The 13,012-nt window shown below is 43.3% G+C and overlaps 1 protein-coding gene across 1 annotated transcript in view; it reads right to left on the reverse strand.

Moving 5' to 3' along the window:
- Nucleotides 1-12,500, reverse strand: part of SEC24D (SEC24 homolog D, COPII coat complex component) — a 61,434-nt gene extending 48,934 nt beyond the window's left edge. The window contains exons 1-4 of the mRNA XM_082236908.1: nt 12,306-12,500; nt 5,724-5,904; nt 4,937-5,063; nt 2,676-2,803 (exon numbers count right to left, since the gene is read on the reverse strand). Of these exons, the coding sequence (XP_082093034.1) occupies nt 2,676-2,803; nt 4,937-5,063; nt 5,724-5,874 (406 nt within the window). The 5' untranslated portion in view covers nt 5,875-5,904; nt 12,306-12,500. The remainder of the gene's footprint in view (nt 1-2,675; nt 2,804-4,936; nt 5,064-5,723; nt 5,905-12,305) is intronic.
- Nucleotides 12,501-13,012: the final 512 nt, after the last annotated feature.

A 13,012-nucleotide genomic window follows, 5' to 3' on the forward strand; every position in this document is an offset into this window, starting at 1 on the left:
TTTTAAATGGAATTAAATGATATAAATGATATTCATCTCAAACCAATTGCTCTTCTCTAAAATCTTAAAATTGAAACATAGTTATAGAAATAACTTTGAATATTAGAAATATTAACTTTAAATATTCACTGTAATACTTTCACAACTGAATCTGTTCTATACTAAAAACAAGTCTTCATTTGGGTACTTAAATCTTATGAGAACAATGGATTGTGAAGGCTGCAGATGTATCAAGCATCTATTTTACTGCCAGTACAAAGTATATTGTAAACTGTTTGGCATTTTGTTAAAACAGTTTAAGGAGGAGTTTCTCCTCCCCTCCTTTAAAACAGAAACATTTTATTATTGGGACCAAGTTATTTGCTGGATCTTATATATGTCCTATATATATATCCTATATATGTCCACCTGGACAATTCAATCTGTGGAACTGGCACTGTTACGGGTGCCACACAATAAACATTGTAATACATATTGTAAGAAATCCATATTTTAGTGTTGCAGTACCTATTGACATCAGACATGCACCTTTGCTGTATTATTTTTGGTGCTTGGTTAAAACATTTTTGCTTAGGCAAACCTATCCCACCATGTAACAATTACCTGTAGCTCTTTTTGGCTACTGTTGATTTTAATAATTTTTGAATCCTTTAAATAGTTGATTTTATTGAGAATTTTACTGCTTTCTTTTATCTTTTTGTAAACTGCTTGACAGGTTTTCTCACAATCAAGTAGTATATAAATTTTGCTAGATAATTTCTTTTAAAAATAGTTGTGTGAAAGGTGAATTATATATGCACTCATGCTGGAGCCTATGATTGTGGTTCGAGGACCCGATCCCCACAAAGTGGAATGAAAACACAAGGACACGTGATATAAGGTTAATGGGCAAGAAAAGGCCACAACTTTATTGATTACAGCAAGTGAAAAGGTATTGGCTTAGGCATTGGATTACGTCAACTGACTCCACCCTCTCAGAGAGGGGTGAGTCTAAAACAAGGGGGTTTATTCACCAGTAGGTGGACCCTGTTGATGCTAATCCAACTATAAGCTCTCCCCTGATGTCACTGAGGGTCGTGCCATGGCCTCCCGCCACGCAGGCATCAGACAGAATACACCACCGCCGGATTCCTTTAACGGAATACCCAAAAATTGAAGGCGTAGGCGATGGCCACACCTAGCCCTTCGACACCACAACACATTATTTCAATGCCTAACCTACCCACCAATACCACGAAAGTTGTGACGATTGCTACGAGGTAGGCGAAAAAACCAAAAAGCCTAATGCCAAATGGAAAAATTCCTACCAGGCCCCCCGGACAACCAGGGCGACCAACCTAAGGCCCATAGCAAGGCCAAAAGAAAATGAGACCCTGAGCTCTAAGGGAGTGGAGGGTGGGTGACTCGCGACGGGACGACGAAGAGTGAGGCCGGGAGGCTGGCGCCGCAGCAATTTAGGCTGCTGTACACGCCCCCTCAAAGGCACCTGGTTGGGTGCCTGCCCGTGGGCGTGGGCGCCAGCCAGGTGAGTGGGAGGCAGGGGGCTAACGCCCCCTGCTTGAGGCGGATACCAGTTCCCGCCCACAACCACTCCCCTCTCTTGCAGGAGGAGAGTCTTTCCTTTGAATATACAAGAACCACCAGGAGCTCCCCAATATCAAAGGTTTTTCCATCCCATTCAAAAAAGAGAGCAAATATAAATACATGAGTTGAATTATGCTCTTTGTGGAAATAAATAGAAAAGCCTGACCCATGTGTGCACTGTGGCTTGTATAATATTCAGGGGAACCTCTGGACTGGGGTGTGTTTATGTGAATCTTTGACCTGCCAAGGCATCAAATTTGGCCCATGAGGTCATTATTTAAAAACCACATCCACCTGCAAATCAACTCACATCATTTCTATGTGGGGCAATGTCAGCTGATCGGTGGGACGGGATAGGAGTATGGCAGCTCCCCTGCTGGGAACTAGTCCATGCAGGATTTAACTGCCACTCAGCAGCTGATATCCTGCTAAGTTTTCCTGTGTGTGGCAGTTCACTTCCTGCTCGATTTGGCCATGCACACATGTTCCCTTGCTGGGGACAAAGGGCAGTGCAGGGTTGTTTGAAAGTCCCTATTGCTTTGTGCTGCATTTTGAAGACCCAACAGTCAGGGCTTCAAAGTGCAGCATCACCTGACATCAAATGACTGACAAGTGAGGGGAAAAATAAGGATCTGGCCACTAGCCAGGAAAAGTTCCCTATCTCTCTTCCAAGAGACCATGTTGGAAAATATACTTGAAAAAGGAAACATCTTTTCCAGCTGAAACATACAGAAAGTTTACAAATGCTGAACTCTCAAGTTATTATTATTTTAGTAAAACAGCCAGTCTAACAAAGCTTTTTTTTAAAAAAATACATTTTTTAAAGAGCTGCCAGTTTAAAAGCATAAACATGATGTTCAAAGTCATGATCCTTTTATATCCCAGTACTATGGTTAACATGCTAAAACCTGGAGAACTCCAACAAGATTTAGAACAGTCCCATTAGAATTCAATCTTTCTTATCAAAATTTTCCAGTAGATTTAGACCTCTTGAACTTGTGAGCATTTGTTTTCTCTGGAACCAACCCAAGCTAAAATAAAAATGCATGTGATCTCTCAGAAGCTTTTATAGAAGACTATGTAGTCCTTACCATAATTATTTATTTGCATGTTGCCAAGTTGATTGGCCAGCTGTGCAGAAGAAGGGGGTGGACTGTTTGGATAGGAGGATGGGGATGGATGGCTGTACGGGGGGAAGGAAGGTGCAGAAGGTGGAAACCTGAAGAGAAAAAGAAGTGTTACCAAAAAAACCCCAAACAGCTGACAATGTAATATCCACTCCACAAACAACTCCTAGAATTTAAAGTCTAAACAACATGGTTTGTAAACCTATGGAAGAAAACCCAGGCAAGCCTCAGGATCACAGGATACTCCTCCTTTTCCTCTACTGTACTTCTCCAGAGCAGCCACAAGGAGTTCAGAAATGTTTACTTCACTCCTTCACTATCCAGTTTTGTGTTTTCCAGACCAGACAAAATGCATAATTAATTATGGTATATTTTCATTTGTAATTATTATTATTATTAAATCACCTTACACACACACATTTGAATTTGTTCAGAGATAGAAAACAACACCAACTCAAAAATGATTAACATGCAGACAAACCTAAGCACTAGGGCTTGCATTAATAACCTGTGATTTTGATAAAATGTAGCATTACTAATTCTTGCCCGGCACATTCAGATGGTAGGGTAGAAGAAACAAAGAGAACTGAAATAGGACTAAACCTCGTCTTATGGATCATGGACCTTCTGCTTTGATCTTTTAAAATCAGGCATGGAGGTCAAAGGCTATTCTCTGCCCATAGAATACACTCCATATTGTAACTGCACTAAACATATGGATCAAATTAGGCTCTGGACTCTAATCTAAATAACTGCTTGATCCAGGAAGAAAGAGCCGGGCTTTTCCCCTTGATTAATCTGATTTATACAGACGTTTCTTAATAAGCATTCCAGTGAGCAGCACTTAAAGGTAGTGCTTTATTTGTTTGAAAGGAAGCACTAAGTTCTATCCATAGAGTATGTCACCTACACAAATGTTTAAGGAATGAGAGGACTCTACAGGATGCGCAGTAATGAAGTTAGAATTTGAGTGTAAAGGACTGTGGCCTCATCAACAGCACAAACCAAACTGGCAATAGACCTTAGTGCTCCAGGAATGGAATGCTTTTGCTACACCCACACACACATATCTGGGAGTAAATCTAATGGAACTCAGTGGCACTTCTGAGTAGAAATGTACAATAGTTATTATTTATATTATTATTTATAGTTCTTTCCCGCCCCCCATCTCATTTGATCCCCACAACAACCCTGTGAAGCAGTCGAAACAAAATAAAAAAAAAATCCTTCCAGTAGCACCTTAGAGACCAACTAAGTTTGTTCTGGGTATGAGCTTTCATGTGCATGCACACTTCTTCAGATACCATGCATGCACACGAAAGCTCATACCAATAACAAACTTAGTTGGTCTCTAAGGTGCTACTGGAAGGATTTTTTTTTATTTTGTTTCGACTATGGCAGACCAACACGGCTACCTGCCTGTAACTAGAACCTGTGAGGTAAGGTTAGGCTGAAAGGCAGTGACTGGCCCAGGGTCACCCAGTGAGCTTCATGGCTGAGTGTGGATTTGAATCCTGGTACCCCAGATCCTAATCCTAGTCTGACACTAACCACTACACCAAACTGGCTTTGGCTTGCCATGTGCCCCTTCAGCATATATCTGGGAATGTAGGATATGGTTATAGTCTAGCCTTGTGCAGGCATCCTTCTTCTGTGTTTCATGTGAAGAGGGAGAGCAATGATGCACATGATAGCTCCACTGCCACATCACTGATAACCATTATCATCCATCTGTTGGAGGAACAGCTTCTGCAATGGGAGCCTTTTCTACTCATGTGCATTCCACATGCAATGGCAAAACATACATGTTACAGGGAACCTATGTGAATAGGAAATACTCCCCAATGCAGAAGTTATCCCTACAACTCATGGAAAGCAATCAGAATGAAGATGAAAGCTGGAGCTAGAGCTGTCTAATTGCTCTCTCCACACGTCTTACAGGCCTAAGATGCCCAAATAGAGACAGAGACTATTCTGTACACCATATACTGTATTTGATGGGAAGAAATAATTGAGATAAGTGCTAGCCACTACCTGAGTTCTGCTAATGGAGCCAGAATATTATTTTACTCATTTTTGGTATGGATTAGTGCTATGACAAAAAAGCTGTGGACAAGTTTAAAACTGCTTTCAATGGTATGTGTAGTAGATATTTGAGCAGATAAACAGAAATTCTAAGCATAAACATATTTATTGTTTTGTTTTTTAAAAAAAATAAAAATCACCTCTGTGACTGTTGTGCTGTAGCGTTGGGCCCATTCTGGATATTGGTTTGGTTAAACTGGTGAGCACTAGGAGATGGTGAACCAATGGGAGCAGCAGACCCGAAAGGCACATTAGGTTTCAACATAGCTAAAGTAAAACACAGGCATGAACATAGTGGATAACAATAGAAAATCACTGCATAAATGAGGTACACATTACCAACAGCTAAAGCAAAATAAGTATGGAATTTATTTATGGACTTCATAAAAAGGAAGCCTAAATGCTCAGGAAGTTATATTATGCTCTAGTATCTACTGTAAATTCTAGATGGCAGATCAGTCACAGAATATGCACAGTCTACATAATACCAAGACCAAGCATCTTTCTTTGCTCATGGTCTTCCCATTGTAATACCTGATTAAACCAGGAGCTTTTCTTTTCACTAATAGTGCAAAATAAATATAAACAAGTACAGTGGTACCTTGGTTGTTGAATGGCTTGGCTCCCAAACAAATCCCGAACGCTGCAAACCTGAAAGTGAGCGTTCCAGTTTGTGAATGTTTTTTGGAAGCTGAACACCTGATGCGGCTTCTGCAGCTTCCGATTGAGTGCAGGAAGCTCCTGTGGCCAATCGGAAGCTGCGTCTTGGTTTTTGAATGGTTCCAGGAGTCAAACAGGCTCCTGGAACAGATTAAGTTCGACAACCAAGGTACCACTGAACAGTAATGTAATGATATAGATAATGACATGCCCTAGTATAGTGGAGACATCAACCGCTATATGGCCAATGCCTTGATGTTACTTTACCTGATTGAGATGCAGAAGAAGATGAGTTTACGTCACCATAGTGTCCATACATATGTGAAGAAGCAGGTTGCCCCAAACCAGCAGAGAATCCCCCCATTCCTGGCTGGGGCTGAGAATATGGAGGTGTTGCAACATATCCTTGCTGATTCATTTTAGCAGCGATTTATTTCTGATGGAAAACCTGTCATAGAAATTAGAAGAAGTAATAAAATCAGCAATACTTCACTGATACACAGTGCAGGTAAAGCAAAGAATGAGCTTTATGACCCAAAAGCAATGTTACAAGGCAAGAGGACAGCATCCTACTTATTAGCTCTCTTGCATAATGGCTACCAGATTATTTATTTGATCTGGACAAAACGCACAGACGTTCTCTTGTAGCAAAGGCAGTGATACAGTTTTTTTAAAAAAATCTGCTAGAATAGGTGGATAACATTAATCACAGACTGAACCACTGTTACTTGTTGTGAAAACAACCAGGTTTTGCCCCCAATGGTTATCTGGTAGGATGGCCAAATTTCCTGATTTGTGGCACAATGTAGGAAAAAAGTAGGTATGTCTACAGATGATTCCAAACATATTTTGACAACCCATACGGTTTTGACACAATAATATTATCTTTAGCACCTGAAAATATTATACAGATGACTTTCCAGACAGATCCAATCATTGGGTAGAAAGGGCCATTGCCTTTCCAGCTCCATGGAAAATGCAAACAGGAAATCAGATACCAGTAGGCAGTGGTGGACAATGCCCATTGGGGCTGAAAGGGCAGAAGACAAGAGAGCCTAAGAGATGGTGGAGCCAAAACCAAGGACAGGTGGAGACTCCTCATGACTGGTTGTATGTAAGAAGACAGGTTGTGGGGCATTGCCCCATCCACACTAATGGGCCACCCTCTACTCACAGTAGGAACACCAAGCTTCCCCTATTTTGCACTTTTCATTGGGTCTTTCCATTGCACATTCTGAACCTAAAGCTATCCTTGTCACCTGTATTATACCAGGGAACAACAGCATTCAAAATCTAGTGATTGACCTTGCCAGGAGCACTTTATGAAGTGGATCCAGCCCTGCTTACATTTTGTTGGAATTTGCAACACATGTGCATGGGCACACACTGCAGTGCTCACTGATTTTTCCAAATATTTGCTCTAAAGTGAGGCCAGTTTCCATAGTCACTGAGCACACAGAAGCCCCTGATATTCCTCACTCAGGTCATTTTTCCTGCCTATGGACCTTCATTTGCACACTGCCGCAAAATTTGTCTTTTCAAACAGTTGCCACCACAAGATTCAAAAGGCATGATCCCATCCATGGCAGTTGCTTCACACAACTAAGTGGTCATTGGTAGGTAGCCAACACACACACACACACAGAGAGAGAGAGAGAGAGAGAGAGAGAGTCCAAGAGCCACACACCAACAGCCATGAGACCTGGCCCATAACTGGGCACCGTGGCAGCCAATACTTATTATGTATACTGAGTATACCACAATCTAGTCTCCAACTTCCAGTCAAAACACAAAAATCTCAACCATATCAGGAGTTATATAGCTGCAAGTGTAATCCAGACATGTTTTTCCAGTTGTGTAACTCAGGCAGTAACTCAGGCCAGTGTGGTGCAGTGTTTAAGAGTGGTAGACTCGTAATCTGGGGAACCGGGTTCGTGTCCCTGCTCCTCCACATGCAGCTGCTGGGTGACCTTGGGCTAGTCACACTTCTTTGAAGTCTCTCAGCCCCACTCACCTCACAGAGTGTTTGTTGTGGGGGAGGAAGGGAAAGGAGAATGTTAGCCGCTTTGAGACTCCTTTGGGTAGTGATAAAGCGGGATATCAAATCCAAACTCTTCTTCCACTTCTTCTTGAGGGTTGCAAGGGTTTGCCCCTTTACTCTTTATTTATTGCATTTATTTCCCACCTTTTCTCCCACGAGGCTGAGACTGTGTGACTGGCCCAAATTCACCAAGTGAGTTTCATGTCTGAGTGAGGATTTGAACCCTGGTCTCCCAAGTCCTAGTCCAGCACTCTAACCACTACTCACACTGGCTCTCAGTCAAGCCCCACTGAGCATGACAAGGCTTACTTTTGACCGCGTACACGATGCCTTTAAAGCACATTAGAAGCACATTCGTTCCTTCAAAAGATTCTGGGCACTGAAGTTCATCCCTCACAGAGCTACAGTTCCTGGCAACCCTTAACAAACAATGCTAACAAACAATTATTTGAGGGAAAGAAGGTGCTTTAAAGGTATGGTGTGTATACAGCATATTGAGTAAATGCAGATGGGGTCATGCTGTGTGACTCAGTAAACATGACAGAGGACATTACAATGGTGGTTACAGTGACGGAAGGCAGTAAAGATGACAAATGTGACCTAATGGTTCAAGCCTATGCAAGTTTACTCAGAAGCAAGTCCCACAGATTTCAATGACGCTAACTCCCAAAAAAGCATGTACAGAAGAACTGCAGCCAAAGAAATCACCTGCCCAATAACATCTCCTACTTAACATTTTAGCTCTTCAGAGCGAAACTAGAAGTACAGAGGGGAAATTCTAAATAAAAAAGTAAGTATGATGACGTGGCATTAGAAAAAAACTGTACCAGGGTTGCAATTATCACTTTCAGTCCCTATAACTACAGCCATTATCTACTTCCAACTTAGCCAAGATAAAAAATAAGGTAGCAAAGATCACGCAGGCCTAGCTACCATATTCAATTGCCATTGAGTGTCTCTCTCTGTGTGAAATCAACATGGGTGTATTCCGGGTGCACACGGCTTGTAATAATTCAATGTGCTGAAAGAGTATATCAACTTTTTTGGAAGAAATATTACCTATATTATATATATGCAGAAACACCACTAGTAAAAAGTGTTAGGGTGAAAACGCATTAAAAAATGCTTTATATCTGCTCTGCTTTTAAAAAAACTAACTCTTCTGTGGATAGTGTGTTTATATATATGCTTATGCTGCTAACTTTCAGGTGTGCATAAGGAAAGGTATCAACAAATCTTTACCAAATTCAATGGAGATATCTCACTGAATATTAATATAGGACGCACAGCGAGAGTGTTAATTTATCAATGTTATCATTCTGGATTATGGATGCTAATGTAGAGGTCTGGTCTGCAATGTACACTACTCCCCCCCCTTGTTGAAATATTTGTTTTGTTTTATCTATACTGAATGTTTTTATTATCTGAACAAATTCCAGTTTAAAAAATTCCCAAGCCTCTCAAGTTTCATGCATATATAAAATTGCAAATCCTTTCTTGGAATCTTTTTAATCTACAAGATTTAGAAAACGAAATAGGAAAGAAAGCACATAGGCACATCAGGTTTCTCCCAGTGCCAAGGTGTTTTCCCTCCTTCTGGTTAGACTGAAACGTGGCAGTCTAAACCCCGGTCACTTCAGCAAGTTTAGTTAGCAGCCAGCATGAAAGCACCTACACTACATTTTCATTGTCAGTATAAAGAATGAAGTTCAGGGCAATTGTTGTAGGACTAGGTAATGCTCTTAGCTTTGATAGTATCTAAAGGAAACAACTTCCTGCACAGTTCAGTAGGAGGGAAAGACAGTGTGCCACGTCAGACTTCCTATGCACAACTAAATAGACTCTTAGAAATACAAACATAGTACTGCTGACTTAGTAGCCTATATCCACTTCCAAACACATTACAGATAACATAGGTGGTTTAATAAACCACACCCTTTCCCCCAAAACAAATACGATACAAAGTACAAGTAAAACCCTATTTTGCAAAGTACATCAGATTTCAGTATAATTAACCCATTCCTCATAATCACAAAGGGCACACAAAACAGTACTAAAACCATGTATTTGGTTTTGGCCACTTGAGATAGGAAGCTGCCTTATGTGGAGTGGGCCATTGGCTTAGTAATGTCTACACTGACTGGCAGTGGCTCTCCAAGGGTTTCAGACGGGGGACATTCCCTACGTTAACTGGAGGTAGCAGTGATTGAACTTGGGACCTTCTGTATGCAAAGCAGATGCTCCACCATCGAGTTACTGACCTTCCCCAAAGAGACAGAAGCTCCCTATTCCAATGTGTCCAAAAACATGTGTCACAAACTCTTTCTACACCTATATAATTTGCTGAGCCAACCGAAAGTACTCTTTGCCATTTCATCTACCTCCAGGATATGTCTAAAGTTATTAGGGATTCTAGTACTACCAGTGCGGTCGAATGATTGGACTCAGGTAGACTTCCCAAAGTCATGCTGAAAGAGGTGATTGACTGCAAACCATAGAAGGAACTAGTCATGCTTAGGCCAGGTTTAGCTATCACAGCTAAATCACCTTGTGATCTGGCCCATACCTGGAGCTTGGATACTTCCATCTTCCTCTCCTTGTGCACCCCAGTTCCCTCGCCTACTCCTCATTTTCTTCCACATCCAAATCAAGCAAAATATGATTACTGCCAAAAACAGATGTTCACAAAACTGTTTTAGAAGCCCAGTTCAAGCCATGGTTTTGTGGCAATTCTGGTATTGTGGTAAACTATAGCTTGCAGTGGGGACGCGGGTGGCGCTGTGGGCTAAAGCCTCAACGCCTAGGGCTTGCCGATCGAAAGGTCGGCGGTTCGAATCCCCGCGGCGGGGTGCGCTCCCGCTGTTCGGTCCCAGCGCCTGCCCACCTAGCAGTTCGAAAGCACCCCCGGGGGCAAGTAGATAAATAGGTACCGCTTACCAGCGGGAAGGTAAACGGCGTTCCGTGTGCGGCTCTGGCTCGCCAGAGCAGCGATGTCACGCTGGCCACGTGACCCGGAAGTGTCCCCGGACAGCGCTGGCCCCCGGCCAATAAATGTGAGATGGGCGCACAAACCCCACAGTCTGTCAAGACTGGCCCGTTCGGGCAGGGGTACCTTTACCTTTACCTATAGCTTGCAGTAACTACTTTGGCTGATTTGGACATCACAGCAAACTATAAGTCCTGCCAACCAGGAAGTAAAGGATAGAGTGGGGCTTTGTGAGTCCAAGGCATGGCCCAGGTGACAGATCTTTGGTTTAGAAGTGACGCCTGACCCATGTCATGATTTTCCACAAAAAAACTAGGAAGAGCCTTCATTCATAAGCATATCACACATGTCGTATAGGCTGGAATGGTGAGCAAGGAGGAAGGAAGATCTAAAAATCAACAAAAATGATTAAATCAGGTTAAATCAACAAACCACTCAGCCATGAAGCTCACTGGGTGACCTTGGGCCAGTCACCATCTCTTAGTCTAGCCAACCTCACAGGGCTGTTGTGAGGATGAAATGGAAAGGAGGAGAACCACGTGCACCACCTTGAGATCCTTGAAAAATTAAGGTGGCAAATAAACGTAATAAGGAATAATAATAAATAATAAATGCTACAACTGTTTGGGATAGCTCCGTATGTAGAGCATGAGACTCTTTATCTCAGGGTTGTGAGTTCAAGTCCCAGGTTGAGCAAAAGATTCTTGCATTGCCTGGGGTTGGACTAGATGACCCTTGTGGTCCCTTCCAACTCTATGAGTCTCCTTTTCTTCTTATGCCAGAAGAATTAATCCAAAGGCTATACTAGAAGTAAATCAGAAGGAGATTGTTGGGGACAGTGGCAGTTTCTGAAATTAACATCAGTTTCCCATGATCAACAGGTGAGATGTTTTGTGGTTGTGTTGTATTCTACAATGATTGGTGCATGGTGAAGGTGAAGCAGTTGTGCAATCTCTTTCCAGCGCCCCCAGTATTTAAGATGCTTACCAAAAAACTACACAACCCATCAAAAAGAGTGTCAGTGGGCAACCCAAGATTATAAAAAGGAAGGGAAGAAGCATGCAACTTTTATGGTGATTAGGCTGATTTGCCCAACCCTGATGTGCATGGCAAGAACAGTCTCCCAATATGCCAAGGTGCCAACATCACACTTTTGACTCATCTCACACAGAAAATCCTGTGCCCACCTAAACAGCCCAGATGCATTCTGTCAAAATTTCAATGCCTATACAATCTAGAAAAACCACAGAAGCTTTGCAAAATTAGGTGCTAGTTAGACAGGTGATGGTGTGTGTATTTTTTAAGCACCTTACCATTGTACTAAGGGAGGCAACTTTCTAAAAAAAAAAAAAGTTAAACAAATTTAAAACTGTCTGTAAGGATACAGCAAATCCCTAAACCAAAACCTTCCCGAATCTCAAAGAAGAGCTGAACACTCCTGCCATTTACATCGACTTATGCCAGTCCCTAGAAGGCTGGAGGTGCCTCCTTGGTGCTGCTCAGATCCGGGCGACCACCCCCCGCAACTGCACCCAACTTGCTGTGGGAGAAGGATAAACTCTCCCCAGTCCCCTCTCGTGCTGGGACACCCCTCTCCTCCTCCCCATAGAACTCCCCCTATGCCAAATCTACAAAATTCGTGGCTCATCCTGGGATCCTTCCAGCCGTTGTGCTGCTCCTTCTTTTGGGATGCTCCCCTCCCTCCTGCTCCCTGGAGGACAGGAGCTCCACTCACTGAGCAAAACATCCAGGATGCGCCCCCCCCAATCGCAGGACGCTCGCCTCTCCCCCCTCCCCAGCTGGGCACAGGTGGCCCCCTCACCTGGCCAGCCTCCCGCGCTCCCGTCCGCCCTTCTCGCCGCGCGGAGGCTCCGCGGGTCGCGCCGTTCCAAGCGGGTCCAGCAGGCGCTTGTCAGAGGGAGGGAGAGCGTGGCAGCCGGCTCCAGGCTCCCGCCTCTCCCGCTCGCTCGCTCGCTCTCCCCGCCCGGGAGCGCTCAGTGAACTGCCACGTCTAACAGTGCTCGCGGGAGCGCGCGGCGAGGCCCCAGCTGGCCCGGAGGAGAGCGCGCGCCGCCGCCGACAAGCGTCAGAGAAGCAGCGTATCATTGGCGAAAGTGGGAGAAGAGTCGAGCATGCGCGGTGCCTCTGGCGAAGCCTTTTGCCCTGGCGCGCTCTTCCAGTCGTTGCTCCCAAAGAGGAAGGAAGAAATGATGAACGGGTGGAAGCCAGAACTGCTAAAGAAGAGGATCGGGGTTCTTAAGGAAGCGGGGACGGAATGGAAGAATCGCATAAGCTTCATTCATCATCATCAAACCTTTTATTGGCATCACATACAAACATCCATAACATAACATAACAGTACAGAGTTACTGCTTCCCCCGTGGCACAAAACATTTACCAAAAAAAAGGAGAGGCAGAGCAGACTATTGTCACAGTAAGCTATATTAGAAAGCTTTCCTTGAGGGACAATACATGCCTGAAGGGTAGCACAGCAGCAGCTATTATTATTGAAACAAAATAATAATAATA

Source organism: Podarcis vaucheri (assembly GCF_965113315.1).
Source record: "Podarcis vaucheri genome assembly, chromosome: 9".
Classification (NCBI taxonomy): domain Eukaryota; kingdom Metazoa; phylum Chordata; class Lepidosauria; order Squamata; family Lacertidae; genus Podarcis; species Podarcis vaucheri.